The 16482-nt window shown below is 35.7% G+C and overlaps 3 protein-coding genes, 1 non-coding gene and 1 pseudogene across 4 annotated transcripts; 2 read left to right on the forward strand and 3 right to left on the reverse strand.

Moving 5' to 3' along the window:
* The first annotated feature begins 368 nt into the window (after nt 1-368).
* Nucleotides 369-440, forward strand: TRNAE-UUC (transfer RNA glutamic acid (anticodon UUC)). The gene has a single exon. It is a non-coding gene; the product is annotated as a tRNA-Glu (tRNA).
* A 691-nt stretch (nt 441-1131) lies between these two features.
* Nucleotides 1132-1847, reverse strand: LOC148563238 (E3 ubiquitin-protein ligase MPSR1-like). The gene has a single exon (XM_088488054.1). The coding sequence runs from the start codon at nt 1711-1713 to the stop codon at nt 1321-1323; it is 393 nt and encodes a 130-aa protein (XP_088344180.1). The 5' UTR covers nt 1714-1847; the 3' UTR covers nt 1132-1320.
* A 1849-nt stretch (nt 1848-3696) lies between these two features.
* LOC107642550 (Trm112p-like protein) lies at nt 3697-4323 on the reverse strand. Its single transcript, XM_088488055.1, has 2 exons — nt 4159-4323; nt 3697-4069 (listed from the first exon to the last, which is right to left on the reverse strand). Exons 1-2 carry the CDS (start codon nt 4276-4278, stop codon nt 3956-3958), a joined length of 234 nt encoding a protein of 77 aa, XP_088344181.1. The 5' UTR covers nt 4279-4323; the 3' UTR covers nt 3697-3955.
* Nucleotides 4324-5327: 1004 nt separating this feature from the next.
* On the forward strand, nt 5328-7400 carry LOC148563239 (pentatricopeptide repeat-containing protein At3g51320 pseudogene; annotated as a pseudogene).
* Nucleotides 7401-14268: 6868 nt separating this feature from the next.
* On the reverse strand, nt 14269-15977 carry LOC107642553 (SKP1-like protein 1B). Its single transcript, XM_016345949.3, has 2 exons — nt 15506-15977; nt 14269-14664 (listed from the first exon to the last, which is right to left on the reverse strand). Exons 1-2 carry the CDS (start codon nt 15797-15799, stop codon nt 14491-14493), a joined length of 468 nt encoding a protein of 155 aa, XP_016201435.1. The 5' UTR covers nt 15800-15977; the 3' UTR covers nt 14269-14490.
* Between the last annotated feature and the right edge of the window lie 505 nt (nt 15978-16482).

Raw genomic sequence — 16482 nt, forward strand, 5'->3', positions numbered from 1 at the left:
CAATAGCTGAATAGCTAAATGTACATTACCACACAACAATAAGCCCTATTAGTACAGAGAAAATCATAAAATGCACAAGACTAATAAATATTAAGAAAGAATTATTTAAGCTGTTATATTCTATGCATGATACTTTATAGCATAGAATACTATCATCTTTTTGTTGGGTTACTTTTGCTATATATACTTGCACATGATGCTATATTCTCTCAATCTTTTTTTTTACATGACAAAAAAAAAACATTCCGCCAATTTTATAACCAAACATAATCTTTCACATTCCTTTTAGGTAATTTATGCATTATATTAATCACATTAAATATAAATCATAGTATAAATAAAATATAATGGCCAACTTTAACATTAAATCCGTTGTCGTCCAGCGGTTAGGATATCTGGCTTTCACCCAGGAGACCCGGGTTCGATTCCCGGCAACGGAATTTATTTGTTTTTGTTATCTATTGGCCCTTCAAAAGGGCAGATATACTCATTATAAGCCGACATAATCTTACTTTGACGGAAAAAAAAGGAAGAAAAGAAAAGAGAATAATCGAAAAATTTGAGACCATATCAAAAATAAATAATTAAAAACCGTCGTGCATGACCAAGAGAATTAAACAGTTTTCTCTGGAAAATGATGTCTCATCTTATCTTATGAAATGATATATGATACCTAACCTACTAGGCTCCTTTTTTTTTCTCACTCAAGAACCATGGCTACCACTATATATCTTTCACTTTACCTATTTGTTTAGACTTGTCTTTATCTTTCCAAGCACTGCAACCCATTATTGAATATTGACCATCCAACCATCTACTAAAGGACGAATAAGTTCTTGCAAAGACCATAAAGTATGGGTTTAGAAAACTTGACAAAAAAGGCCCCTACACTCAATTATCCGAATCATAGATACTAAATCGCATTTAGATATTCTGGGGATGTTAATTTATGAACATGTCATATTGGATATTCAATTATGTTATCCATATTGTATAATTCTTTATCAAATATTAGGAGAGAACAATGGTAAACAGTAAACACTGAACAAATTAGTGTACGTGAAAGGAACAATAAGGTGTATTATTTTTGCCTCTGGCCAGTTTAGAGTCTTTGTGAACTTGCTCATCTAATTTGCAGCCGAATTAATAACATTGGTCATTTTTCACCATTCTTAGAATCAGGATCATAAGCCTTGCAGCAACAAAAAAAAAAAAAAACAAAAAGCATAAAAATGGTAAAAGCAAAGCAAGGGCTATGCTTTATATAGACACTTGCACAGATTCCCTATGGTGAAAACTTTTACTATTTTAGCACAAGAACTACATACCAGCTATATGGAAAGAAGAAAACCATATCAACATCTCTTCGGTGAACATTTCGGGGCGGTGGTGCGACTTCTCCTCGCCGCCACCTCCCATCGAAAACCGGCAGAGGGGGCAGGTTTTGTGGCGACCTTTGAGCCATCTATTCACACAAATCTTGTGGAACTTGTGCAGGCAAGGAAGGACTCGAATTTCGTCTTCGTCCTTTAACCTCGACAAGCATACACAGCACCAAACAGCCTCACCATTATTCTCCATGATGAGTTCATTTGATGAAGATGCTGCTGCAGACTCAGATGATAGCAAATAACATAAAGAGACATTGTTTGGTCCCTTTGTTAGACCAATTAAATTGAACACAATTGAAACCAAGTTGTTGAGATTATTCATCTCTGGTTTATCATTGTTGGGTATGCATTTTTGTTAGATCCTTAATAAGAAGTAAGAACTAGAGTTGCAAATAACGGGTCACGTTATCATAAATAATATTTTTTCCTATATAGTCTGTAGTTTAGTTGTTTTGCTTGTTTTGAAAGGGTGGTTAGCTAAGAGGGTGTGTTACACCAACACAAGAGTGTTACACTCGACCTAGATATTTAGATAGATACCTCATTGGATTGCTTTTAGGGTGAATAATACCATAAACTACAGGGTCTCTAACTATTTTGTAGTACTAATGTTATGTGGTTGATTATAATTTTTAGCATTTTATTTGAGTTTATATTAGGTTTTGCACTGTGTTCCAATTTCATCCAATTATATATTTATGTTTGTGTGACTTTTAGTAAATATTTACTGATTTCACAATACCATGCATACAAATTATGTCAGTTCTTTTTTCATTCCTCATTGCTTTTGGAGAGAATAATACTCTAAACCACCGCAACCAGCACCCTACCTTGTTATGTGCTTGATTAAAATTGTTACCATATTTGTTTTATTCGTCAATTCCTTCTTTACCTCATTGCTTTTGAGGGAATAAAACTACACTACGGAACTCCTAACTCATGAATAGTAGTCACTAGTCAGACGATAACATTTTAAACATTTAAAAAAGAAATCTTCATTGAAGATGTCTTTTTATCTTGTTTTACCATAAATGGTCGTCGTTGTCTATTTTCATAAGTGTAGTTGGCGACAAGGCAACATCGTCTTATCAAATCCTATTTGTGTTGAAAACTATCAAAGTTATCAAAATAGTAACAATAGGAAAAAAATGCTCTGGATAGTTTAAATTATACTGACAGGAAAATTTCATAACTGTATTGAGTCCTGCACAGTAAGCTTAGTCAATCGCAATTATCAAATATGATTATTATTAGAATTTAATTTTCATGTACCATTAGTATAAAAAAAATTTATACAAACAACTAATCGTGTATCACTGTATCAACAAATTAACTAATTTTCTAACCTACTACTTAAAATCTCGTCTGAATATCTGAATCTCATTGAATGATTGTATAAAATTCTTTACATTATCAGTATATTAAATTATTATTATTGTTATTGTTATTATGCCCTGAAAAGCTACTTGAATTTATTTGCCTTATGAACAGTTATATTGATTGTATTCCCTTTGTGTATAACACGCTGTAAAGAAAGAAAGAAAAGGAAGATGGCAAGTAGCTATTCACCATTGAAGGGTTTTCTCTTGACCAACTTGTTATTCAGACACCTACCTCTCACCTATAGAATTAAAGCATCATATGCCGTATACACAAGAAAAATCTCACAATTATACCAGTTTCTCACATCAGCCTAGACAAAACAGGGAATCTGGATTTGTAGCTTGCTTAAGCAACGAATCACGGTTAAAAGTGAAAGCGAAACCAAAACCACAACCGATAGAAACTGCTGACAACAATTTTCACAAGCCTAGGCAGGAATATATTGAGGGTTGAATTGAAGTTCAAAAATGTTAAGAAGGTTGTTGTTAGGTTACAAGAGACAAATCTTGCACCAGATCTCATGGATGCATACCATTGCACAATGCATTCAAGTTCAAGTAAAGCTATCTTTTATATTAATCTTTTAATAGTTTATTGTTACTTTCTGCCTTTCTTTTCTTTATTAAGTTATTAGTCAATAGATTAAGGATGGCCACCACACCTCAAATCTAATTTGATAAAATGTCAAAAGTATTCAAGTTTCCATGACTCCCAATGCAAGCCATTTACCTTGATTATGTCAGCACTCATACTACTGCGGATATTGCGAATGGAATCCTGATTTGTTCACCCCTAATCATAGTTCAAAGCTCTGTAGTGCTATATTTCACTAGTATATTGAGTATTAACAGGGATTAACGTGCAAAATTAACTATTAAATGTGTACAAAATCAATAAAAATAAGATTAGTTGAGATAGTAAGTAGTTTATAACTTAATTATAAGGTATTTAAAAAAAAAAAAAAAAAGAAAATTAGTGTACCAAGCTTTTTCATATCTAAAAGCTCTTAATTATCAGCACTCTTACATGCAACACCTCTTAATTTCAAAGGACATTATCATAATTTACTCAAGACAGTGAGAGTTAAACAGAAATTGATGAGAGTTATTTGCAATACTAATAACAGAATGAGCACCAGAAGAGTGACAATTAAAGGAAGAGACGCTGAAATCTCTTACAGTTCATCTTCTTCCTTGATGTTCTTCATTCATTGCAGACGAATTAGCATCATTGGCATCTTGTTCCTCGAGTATCTTCCCATCTTGTGGAACCAAGCAAGGGATCCCGTTTTTGAGCTGAAATAAAACGGTATATGCGGATGGTTAGAAATTGAAGTGATGAAAGCGATGATTGAGAAAGGAAAGCGAAGTATCAGTGAACTGACAGGAAAGGAAACGGCAATGGCGTCACTGATTAGGGAATTGGTTTCCTGGCAGTACCTCAAGGGATGCTTCGAGAGAGGACAAACCAGAACCTCCCAGAGCCTCTTCCCCACTGGACCCATCGCCTCTGCGCTTATTCTTGCCACTCTCCGAACAAAAGTAAATGTTATCTCTTCATTTTTTTTTTGGGTCCAATGACGTTCTTTTTATTGGGCTTTTCTAGCAAAAAGAGTTTCCTATCAGATCAAACTATTGCCCAGAACGGATCTACTTGATTTTTGCATGTTCGGACAAAAACTAGTCTTTATGTCATGAAAATAAATACAAAAATGCTATTTTTACACCAAAATTAGCAACTAAAATCAACCACTAATGTATTTGTATATAAATATATGTGTAATTTATTTTATTTTCAATATGTATTTGTATTTTAGTATGTATTTTATACTGGTGGCTGATTTTGATGACTAATTTTAGTGTATATGTAGCATAATTCAAATAAATATTAGTTATAACAACAACAAAAACAAGGAAGAATTTAGTTTAGAGAGGAGAGAAAAGGAAGAGAAAAAAGAAAGAAAGGAGATAATAGTCAATCAAATTATTATGTTATACATAAAACGCTTAAGAAATTATTTAGTCAATGATTTAACATTTAGCTGAGTGAATTAGATTACATCTATAATTATTCTATTAATTTAAATATTAAAATTTAATTTTAATTTAGATATTTATAATAATATATTTATAACTTTGTATATATTGTTGTTGTTTTATTTTTATTTATGTTTAAAATTTAATGTCAAAATAAGTAAAAATTAACATGTATTTATTCTTATGTAAAGTGTAAGTTGAAAATTTAGTAGATGATAATTATTATTTTGTTAACTTCACATAAAGATGATTACGCGTGAGTCTCCGATTTTAAATTAAATATAAATATTCTATTTTATTTATTTTATTAGTGGTAAATAGATTACTTTAATTTTAAGAGAATTTTATGAGAGATTTTTATTAGAGTCATTTTTAATAGTAATAGAAACTAGAGAGGTTTGGCCACTCTAATTGACTCAGTGGTGACCTGAACATGTCGCGAGAGTGAGAAGAGAGTAGAGGCATGTTCGTGAATGGCGATTGAACGGTCAAACTGTTTATGCCAACTTCCAAATGAATGGCCAGAGTCTCATCTCAACAACTTCAACTTCTTCTCCGAAGCACTATTTTCTCCCACCTAACAACCACTCATTCTTTATCTTCATCATTTTTCATTTCCTCATCTTTTGCCTCCAAAACAACCACAACCACTTTCTCCCCATTCAATGCCTTCCACGTGATCCTCTAGAGCGCGTGCCACACCACCCGCCACCTCCTCCAAATCCAGGCACTCTTCACCACCACTGCCCTACTCCCCAAGCCTCACATTGCATGCACCCTGTTGGAATAAATTATTTTATTAACCTAGATCATCCATATTAAATCACCAAAAATATATCATAATAAGGAAGCGTACCTTTACTCGTAGAAATCAGAAATTGATGGAAGAATTTGAATTTTGTGGTTCTTTCAATCTTCCTCAACCAAAGCCTTCTGTATTCCTAGGGTTGAATTGTAACTCTTCTGATGGGAAAAGAGCAACACAGGCGGCTTTGGTATATTGGGGACCGAAACCTGAAGGCACTATTTATATTTGAGCATGGTACCCATTAAACCCTAAAGCCCAAATAAAATAGTATTAAAGTCCAAAAGATAATATATCTAAAATCCAAAAGATAATTATCTAAAGAATAAAAGATAATATCTGATTTTATTCTCATTTAATTCCAAATCAAAAATAATTATGACTTATTCAATTTAGCATTTATAACAATAAATGAGACCACTTTTATATAAGTCATTTAATTTGAAATAGCATAATTTGTGATTATAATTAATATATGTATTACCCACAAACAAATTACCCTTTTGAGCTCCGCCTCACACCTACGCGACGTCGCTTACACCCTTTTAATCTTCCATCACTTCAACAACACCTTAGACACCTGCGTCAACACAGTGATCCAGGCTTATTCTAATAGCCACATTCCTCATCAAGCTCTTGCTTTTTTCTTTAATTCTTTACACAGTGGTTTCTTTCTCAACATCTACACTTTTGTGTCCCTCATTGGTTCCTGTGCCAAGATGGACTGCCTTCGATCTGGGAGGAAGTGTCACGATCAAGCCTTGAAGGATAGGGTTGATCGGGTGCTACCGGTTGAGAACTCTTTGATTCACATGTATGGGTACTGCGGTGATGTTGGAGTTGCTAGGGTAGTGTTCGACACAATGTTGAGTAGGAATTTGGTTTCGTGGACTCGATCATTGATGGGTATGTCATGGTTGGTGAATTGAATGCTACATATGCACTGTTTGATGAAATGCCCGAGAGGAATTTGATAACTTGAAATGTTATGGTTTCTGGCCATTTGAAGGCTAGAAATCATGGCTTTGCCTTGAAGTTGTTCCGGGAGATGGATAAGTTGGGATTGAAGGGTAATGCTAGGACTAGGTATCTGCGATTACGGCTTGTGGCGTGTCAGCTAGACTTAAGGAAGGAATATCAGTTCATGCGAGCATCAATAGAACGTTAGCAAGGTTGAGCTTGATTATTGATACGGCTTTGATCGACATGTACTGCAAATGCAAGAGGGTGGATGTAGCACATGTAGTGTTTGAAAGGATGGCAAACAGAAATTTGGTTTCCTGGAATGCGATGATCCTGGGGCACTACGTTCGTGGAAATCCCAAAGATGGACTAAAGCTATTTAATTTAATGGTTGGTATGGAGAAAATGAAGCATGAGGTTGAACTTGATAAGATTGTAAATGCAGACAGAAGTCTAGTGAGGTTACTTTCTGACGAAGTAACCTTCATTGGCATCTTGTGTGCCCGCGCTCGTGTAGAGAAGTTGACTGCAGACATGTTTTACTTCAAGCAAATGACTGATGTGTTCAATGTGAAGCCTAATTTTGCTCATTTTTTATTCATGGCGAATCTTCTGGTGAACATCGGGCTAGTCGATGAGGCAGAAAAATTCCTTAGGAACATCATAAAATTTGATGGGAATATATCACATGAGTCATCACCATGGAAAAGTTTGCTTGGTTTCTGCCATTTCAAAGGAGATGTGTACTTAGGTGAGCGAATTGCAAAACTGGAGATTGACATGGATCCGAAGAAACTTGCCTGTTACTGTCTCTATCTATAACTCGAGCTTGTACTCTGGTCAAGCACGACAAACCAACATGGATTTTTCTGTTAAGCTGTTATAGGAGGATTAATTAATGAAATGGATTAGCCAATGATACTAGAATTTTGAATTTATTCAATTTGGGAAACATTGACTATTTTGACTGTATTCCAGATATGTGCCAATAAATTTCATTTCAATGCGTTTGGTTATAGACCGTAGCCATCAAATGATTGAACTTGGGAGATTGCAATACCATGGCAAGGTAAGAGATGAAGTATGGTTATGTTTAGAAATTCTTTAGATGATTAATTTAAAAAGAATATCTCGTTATAAAATGTAGGGGTGTTCATAAAAAAACCAAAATGTGGTTAACCGGTTAAAAAACTATAACCACATTTTGGTTAACCAGTTTAATGAAACAATTTAAAAACCATATCCATATTTTTTAGAATTGGTTAACCAAAACCAAATTAAAAAAAACCGGTTAACCAAAACCAAAACCAAATTAAAATCAAAACTTAAATTTCAAAACCAAATTACATACTCTTTCTCTCTCTCTCTCTCCCCCTTCCTCTCCCTTTCTCTCTCCCTCCCTCTCCCCCTTACTCTCTCTTTCTCTCTCTCCCTCCCTTCTTTCTCTCTCTCTCTTTCTCTCTCTCTCTCTCTCTCTCTCTCTCTCTCCTCTTTCTCTCCCTTCTCTCTCTCTCCTCCTATCTCTCTTTTTCCCTACTCTTCCTCCTCTCTCTCTCTCTCTCTCTAATTTTCCTCTTTCTCGTCCTCTCTTTTTCTCTCTCCCTATCCTCTCTCTCTCTCTATTCTCTATCCCCTTCTCTCTCTTCTTTTCTCCCTATTTCTCTCCCCTTTCCCTCTCTCTCCCCTTTCCTTCCCCCCTCTCTCTCTCCCTTCTCTCTCTAACTCATTTTTCTCTTTATCTCCTCTCTCCTTTCCTTCTCTCTCCGCTTCTCTCTCTCTCTCTCCTTTTTTTCCTCTTTCTCTCCTCCTCTCTCTCTCTCCTATCTCTCTCTTTCCCTATCTTCCTCTCTTTCTCTCTCTCTCTCCCCTCTTCCTCCTCTCTCTCTCCCCTCCCTCCCTCCCTCTCTCTCTCTCTCTTTCTCTCTCTCTCCACCTCGTCTTTCTTTCTCTCTCCCTTATCTCTCTATCCTTCTCTCCCTCTCTCTCCCCTTCCCTCTTTCTCTCTCTCCCTCTCTCTTTCTCTCCTTCTCTCTATCTCTCTCTCATTCTCTCCGCTCTATCACTTCCTCTCTCTCTCTCTCTCTTTCCTTGCCCTCTTTCTCCCCCTCCGTTCTCTCTCTTCCTCTCTCTCCTCTCCTTTCTCTCTCTAATCATCTCTTCCCTTTTTCTATCTCTCCCCTCCTCTCTCTCTCCTCTCCTCTCCTTCTCTCTCTCCCATATCTCTCTACTTTCTCCTCTCTTTTTCCTTTTCTCTCTCTTTCTCTCTCTCTTTCTCTCTCTCTCCCCTCTCCTTCCTCTCTCTCTTTCTCTCCTTTACCTCCCCTCTCTTTCTCTCTCTCTCTTTTTTCTTTTCTCTCTTTCTCTCTCGCTCATCTCTCTTTCCTTTTCTTCTTTCTCTCTCTCCTCCTCTTCCTCTCTTCATTTTCTCTCCTTCTCCTCTTTCTTTTCTTACTCTCTCTCTTTTCTCTTTCTCTTTCAACCTTCTCTCAATCTCTATCCCTCTTCTATCTCTTTTCTCCTCTTCTCTCTAAAGCGAGAGAGAAGAGAGAGAGGAGGCGAAGATAGAGGAGGAGAAAGAAAAAAAGAAGAGATATAAGAAGAGAGAAGAAGGATAAGAGAGAGAGAAGCAAAGAGAAAAGAGGACAAAGAGAGAAAAAGAGAGAGGGGAGAGAGAGAGAGAGGATGGGGAGAGAGACAGAAAAAGAGAAGGAGAGAGAGAAAAGAGAAGAGGGGAGAGCGAAGGAGAGAGGGAGAGGAGGGGAGAGAGAGAGCATGGGGAGAGAGAGGGAGAGAAGGATAGAGAGAACGAAAGGGGAGGGGGAGAAAGAGGGGGAAGGGGAAGGGGAGAGAGAGAGATAGATAGAGAGGAGGGAGAGAGAGAGAAGAGAAAGAGAGGAGGAGAGAGAAAAATGGGAGAGAGAGAGAGAGAGAAAAGAAAGAGAAGAGGAGAGAGAGAGAGAAAGAGAAAAATTATTTATAGAAAATATTGAAAAGAGATAAGAAAGAAAAAGGAACGAAAGCAATGGAAGGGACTTCATTATTTACAAATGTTACTCGTATCATTTAGAAAGAAAAAAATTAGATTAAAAAAATTCAATTAAAAAAAGGTTTAAAATTTTGGGTTTTTGTATGTAAAAATATTAATTTTTGTGTAAAAATCTATTTTTACATGTAAAAACCAATTTTATGGTATAAAAACCAATTTTTTAGTATAAAAACCGGTTTTTGGGACAAAAACCGGTTTTTTGTATAAAAATTTGGGTTTTATATGTAAAAATATTAATTTTTGTGTAAAAATATATTTTTACATGTAAAAACCAATTTTATGGTATAAAAACCAATTTTTTAGTACAAAAACCGATTTTTTGGTACAAAAACCGGTTTTTTGGTACAAAAACCGGTTTTTATTTTAATAACCGGTTAAAAACCGGTTTTGAAATTCACTAACCGGTTAATAACCGGTTTCATCATGTAAAACCAATTTGGTTAATTAACCAATACTATATTTTTGATTAACCAAAAAACTGGTTTGGTTTTTGGATTAACCAAACCATGAACACCCCTAATAAAATGCAATGTCAATTGGCAAGGGAAGAGACAAAGTAATACGGATGTTCACCTCATATTTTGATGTTTCAAAGATAATACGAAACATAACTTAGAATAAGATAAAATCAACCAAGAGACTCATTCTACCTCAATTTGATTTTCTTATGTATCAATTAAAAAAATCACTCTACCTTTCTTATTCATATTCAAGTTTTTCAAGAAACTCAGAAATTTCATTCATTAAAATTGAAAAACGTGGCTACAAAGTTCAGAAGTTTTTATACCTATTAGTTTTTTTTAACAAAAAGCTCAACACAATAAGGTGGAGCATCAAAGAAAAAGTACTAAACAGATAAAATAAACTAATTCCTAATTATCTTCGACAAAAGTCATCAACACCCAAATAATCAAATATCACTCCACTTTTTGTAACTCTTAATCGACTGGTTGACTATCCCTACAATACCTGATTCTTGATTCTTGAAGATTCTGTCATTCCTTTTCAACTAAGTGCTCCAAATGATAACAATGAAACCAAACTCACCAACATTCTATCAATCCGACTACACGATTGACCTCTGAACCACGTAAATTTACGGTCATTCAGCTCTATATCTACTAGTTCCATAATGCTAACACACTAGCGCCTTTCCTTTCTTCCAACTGCACAATCTCATTGAAGACATCCATATAGCAAAGAAGAACTTGACATATTTTCGATAAAAAAAAAACTCAATTATTCCCACACAACAAGCTTCTCTTCCCTTGTATGCACACCATACACCAAGCAAACCGCACAAATAAAAATTATTGTTTGTCAATTCCCCTTCTATACACAACAATCTCTCTCCTTTGTAACAATTACTCAACCTAAACATCGTATCATCCCACATTATTAATAAACCTCTAGAAGCACACCTTCCAATCCCACAAATTTTGAACCCACCGCATCATTACTCCAAAATTTCACTACATCAAACTTAGTAATCACCTCCTTCTTTATCTCTATCAATCCTAACATATTCACATTATTTTTACGCTTAAATTTTTACCATTTTTCACTTTTCAATACCCCCTAAACCCCTCATATTCCACGAATTAAAATCATTTAAAAACTTTATTACACACCTTATTTCGGTCTTTGGGGCGGCTCCTTCTTGCTTTCTCTTTCTGTTTTGCTTGCCTTCTTTTTTGTGCCAATAATTCATTTTGAGCTTGGAGAATAGCCATAATATCCTCATCCTCGTCATATAAAACAGCTTCTGATTCGACAGCCAAATTCCAAGCAGCCCTATTTTTATCCATATCTTTATTCCAACTTCCTCCGTGCTCATCTTGATTAGTTTCACAGTCTGCATCCTACTCTGAGTCTCCCGAATCTTCCATGTTCCTTACAGCCCCTTCATCATCCAACCCAGTTTCCTGCACCACTGTATTCTCATCCTCTAAATCTGAATCTTACATTGCATCATCCCTCATCAGACATATGCCAACATGCTGCTTACCACTCCCGTCCAAACTAGTGTGGGTCTCATTAACTACACTTGGTGGAATGTTTTCCTCCGCTGTGCTATTTGAACAATTCTCCGCACCTCCGTCAATCTTTTTTCCGGCTTGATTCTGCTAGTCGGGTGCATCAGGGGCTTCATGCTCCTCCCTGCCCTCCATGCCAGCAAGCTCAGCACGAACATTATCACCTCCGCCACCAGCAGTTGACTTCTGCGCTACTCCCAGATCTGCCTCGTCAGCGCTGTTCACCGTGGCCTCAACCCCTTCGCGAACTCCATGACGAGCCACGCCCCTCTCTTCACCGTCACCCGCAGCAGCCAGCAAGGAGGCCCTTTTAAAACGCACAATGACGTACTCTTCATCGCACTACATAGCCACTCCACTGCCACATCCCACTAACATATTGGGCTTTATATGCTTCAACCTAGCCCCAACTGAACTTTTGTTCAACACCAAATCAACCCTTTCTTTATGTTCATCCCCATATTCTCAAGTCTCTGTTCTTTCAGAGATTGCTTCGTTACTGATTGTTTGAGATCCCATTGATTCCGCACTCACCATAATTGCTTAATACACTAAAGGATTATCCATTCGCCTTTTCAAAAAACTCTTGTGCCACTCATCCAAATCCTCAACAGCAATTACCTTTCTATCCTTGTCATACTCTGCCTCCCGTAGCCCCTGTGGCATCATTACCACCGCATCCCATTCTAACTCCAACGGTTCCCTCTAAGCTTCTAGTTCTTCACTTCCATGGTGTTCCAAAACAACTCTCTTTTTCTCGTTCACCTCAATATCCTTTCCTTTAATTTTTTTCTGTTTTTCATCAGGAGACTCCCTGACATCTTCATTGTGCGTAGTGATTTTTTCATGGACATCAATCCTCCTCCTATACTTAGCCTCACCCACAAAGATCTCTTTACTCCTTAATCGCATTCCATTCATCTCCTTGATGGCTTTTAATGCCCCTCCTTTTGTAGTATACCTGATGAAAGCAAACAGATGGATCCGACCATACTTCTCTTTACGTGCAAAATAGATGTCATTTATCCTTCCTGTCCACTTGAACATATGAAACAATTCATTCTTCGAAACATTGCCGGGTAAATTATCCACAAAATTTGTGAATGATTCACTTGTGGAAGAGAGTCTCAGAAAGTGACACAGAAATTCAAATAAAAAAACCAGGAGGGATCGCGAAAGTAGAAGAAGGTCCCTCAAATGTACTACGGAAAGGAGAACCTAATCGAAGAAGAGCGCTCCGTCGACACTCGACAGCAGCAACAATGGCATTGTGTACGGTGGCGGGAGTGAACAACGCACCAAAAGTTAAAAGAGGAAAAGTTAGAAAAAGAATGCGAAATTTTTCTCTTTTTTTATATACATATTAGTTACAAAATTTTAACTCTTAAATTCACTAAAATAAAATGAATCAAATCATAATTAGACTCTTTTTTTGTGATTTTTTTGGTGACTAATCATAATTAGACTTAAAACAATAAAAGTAAAATATAAAATAAACAATAAAACAATAAAAGTAAAATAAACATAAACATAAATATAAAATAAATCTTAAAATAAATACTAATAAACTAATGTATATTTGATTCAACTTATCTAATGAATAAGACATTTGATTTTTTATAATTGTTAACTACTATCTTAACTAACTCTTTGATGCATATCTTAAACAAACAATTTAATCATTTCTATAAAATCTCATTTTAATTGCCTTAGATATTACTCTTATAATTAGACCAATTGACATATGAAAATTTTTAGTTTGTCCTTCAGGATTTGTATCAAAATATTTAATGAAGGGGAATATACGTGCCATCTTCAACTCCTTAGCCTTGGAGAATACAGGGGAGATTCAGAATACAACGAAAAGATCTCTTCATTAGTCAAATTCACTTGTGAATTGCCACTCTTCAAATCCTTTCCCTTTTATTACATATAATATTTCTACCCAAATTCACTTGTCAATTGCCACTCTCGGTTGTTCTTCTAAAGATGCTACAAATGAATCATAAGAATGCAGTGGTGCCCATCACCACCAGAGCTGATAGCTCCAGTCACCCACAAATGATTAAAATTGAGTTTTTTTTTTTTATAAAATCCGGAGAGTAAATTAAAATACGAATGAATCCTCAACATTATTTTAAATTGTAAATTCGATCAATCTACTAATAAAAAGTAATAATTTAAGCGACTCATTTAATATCATAAAATTAGAAGATTTCAATAGTTAAAATATTTCTAATTACGTTAACGAACACATACGACACATCTCAAGTCTCAACTGTAAAATTAATTAATTTTTGCCTGTAATCTTTCTAATACATCTGCTGAGATTATGAAATCGGCAGTAACGCATATAAGTACCTAAAAACAAAATCCGAAGTCAGAACGCCTTTAGCAGTTAGCACATAAATTACTAGTAAGTGATCCCTTATAAACATACAGCTACCACATTGGCAATTTGGCATGCCTAACACAAACAGCCTTCGATGTTTCTTTAACAGCGCAAACGAACATTAAACATATAACACCACGTTGTGTTGAAAATTCGAAACCATATGTTGGCAATGATTTAAATTATCAATAAGCAGAATCAACCAGAATTCACCAATTACCTTAACCAGATTCAACTATTTACTTACATTCAAAACGTGCCCTAAGGTTCATCAACGAAGATACGTCTGATCCGTGAACATAGTCAACAAAAATAGTCAGATACATAGAAGTCAAACAACCATAAGCATAGGATCAATGCACATGGCAGATCTTTGACAAGCAAAAAAACACAAGCACAGGCAGAGATTTGAAAGACGATGTTAAAAGGCTTAACAAATCATTCAAATGCCCATTGGTTTTCCCGACGAACTTCCTCCTCTTCCTCCGGAGTGAAATCATTCTTGATGTTGAAGGTCTTACGAATTTCCTCGGGTGTCTTCCCCTTGATCATGTCTGCCACAGTTTGGCATGTGAGGTCCAGCAGGCTCTTGATGTTCAAGTAGTTCGCAGCCTGAAAAGAACAAATGTTACTTAATTGCAATTGCAAAAAATTAAAACACAGGAAAACAAGAACTCATATGCATACTTAAATGTAAAAGTAATCAAACCATTGAAGCAGGAAAAAATGCAATAACAATGAGCAATTCTGCTTGTGAATGCAATCCACCAAATACTAACAAGAATCTATATAGGAATTGATGAAACAACAATTAATGCACTAAAAATTGAGGTTATTGCACAAAAATTCATGTAGTGTGAAAAGCAGTGTTCAAAACAATATATAGTACCTATACATCAATGCAATTTGTAACATAGTGGTAACTTTTGAAGCAAAAATCAACAAATCAAAAATCACAGTCTTCTAAACCTACAAGATGAGTAAAATATAAACACAAAAAGAAGCTATTGTCTTCTAAACAATCAAAAAAATCAGTCTCTCTTATACAGACACAACTAAATATAAACACAAGCTATGTCTTCTAAACCTACAAGATGAGTAAAATAACGAACCCTATTCAGCTCAGAATCAACCATGACCACACAAAAAGAACATTCAATATCTCAAGAAACTCTCATACCACAGAGAAAGGTTCACAATGCTCAATACTACATCATCGAAAATCATAAGAAGAAATTAAAATTCGAAAACAAAGTAACGCAACAACGAAACAACAGAAAAACTAGACAATTCCGCAATCGCAAACTAGGAAACCCTAAATAACCATAATAACTGCACAACCACAAACAGATACAAGTCAAGAAATCGAGACAATGAAAAATAAGAAACCAAGAAATCAGCATAACAAAAAATTAAACAAAGAAATAGAAATAGAAATAGAAATAGAACAGACCAGGATGAGATCGAAGAGGGTGGCCTGGTCAACCTTGACGAAATCTGCGTCCCAGGTCTTGAGGTCTTCCTCGTTGGGCCTCTCTTCGGCGTTCGCAGCCTCGACGTGCTTCTTGCAGTACTCGATGACCTTCGCAAGGATCTTGCTTGTGACGTTGGGGAGAGGGATGCCGCTGTCGGCGCAATCGTCCTCGATCATGTGCTTGATCGTCTGGGATTCCAGCGCCACCGCCTCGTCCACCTCGAACGCCTCTCCGTCCGAGCTCTTAAGGGTGATCTTCCTCGTCGACGACATGATTCGAATGATATCAGAGATTGATCCTTTTTTTCTCTTTCTCGTTCCCTTTCGCTGTGAAAAGGTAAAATCCCTAACCCTAGCTTTTTATTTTCGTTTTCGGCCCCTTATCTCTAATCTCTAATTCTCAATGAAAATCAAGCGAGGGGGCTGGGCTTTGGTTTTATAGAGGGGCACTAGAAGCATCTATCTTGTGACGTTTGGGTTATCCAATGCATCATGCCCTCCTACGTGGCAATTTTTTTAGTTTTTATTTTAAAAATAAAACTTGGATATCCGTCTACTTTCTGTTTCTTTGGCAGATTTTTATTTTTGGAGATAAATTCTGTTTTTATTTTCAGTTGAAATTAATTAAATTCAGGTTTCAACTTTTTACCCTTTAACTTTTTCTATATATTTCCATCAGTTACGTTGATTTCTCTGACTTTGGTATAGTAAGCGGTACTAACGACTGACAATAATGATTATATGCGGCATAAATGACGAGGGGAAAAAATTAGAAAGCGGTCAAATGTAAAAATATTAGGTTATCTTCTTTTGTTACCCAATCTAATCATCAACGATATTCTGAAAGCACAAAGCAGTGGCTAAAATTTAGGAATATTATTATTGAAATTTAGCATCTTTAAAGAAATATTTTAGAAAAAGGTCATTTTTATATATTGGAGAATAAATATTATTAC

Source organism: Arachis ipaensis, chromosome B5, assembly GCF_059453495.1.
Source record: "Arachis ipaensis isolate K30076 ecotype BB chromosome B5, ASM5945349v1, whole genome shotgun sequence".
Taxonomy (NCBI): Eukaryota; Viridiplantae; Streptophyta; class Magnoliopsida; order Fabales; family Fabaceae; genus Arachis; species Arachis ipaensis.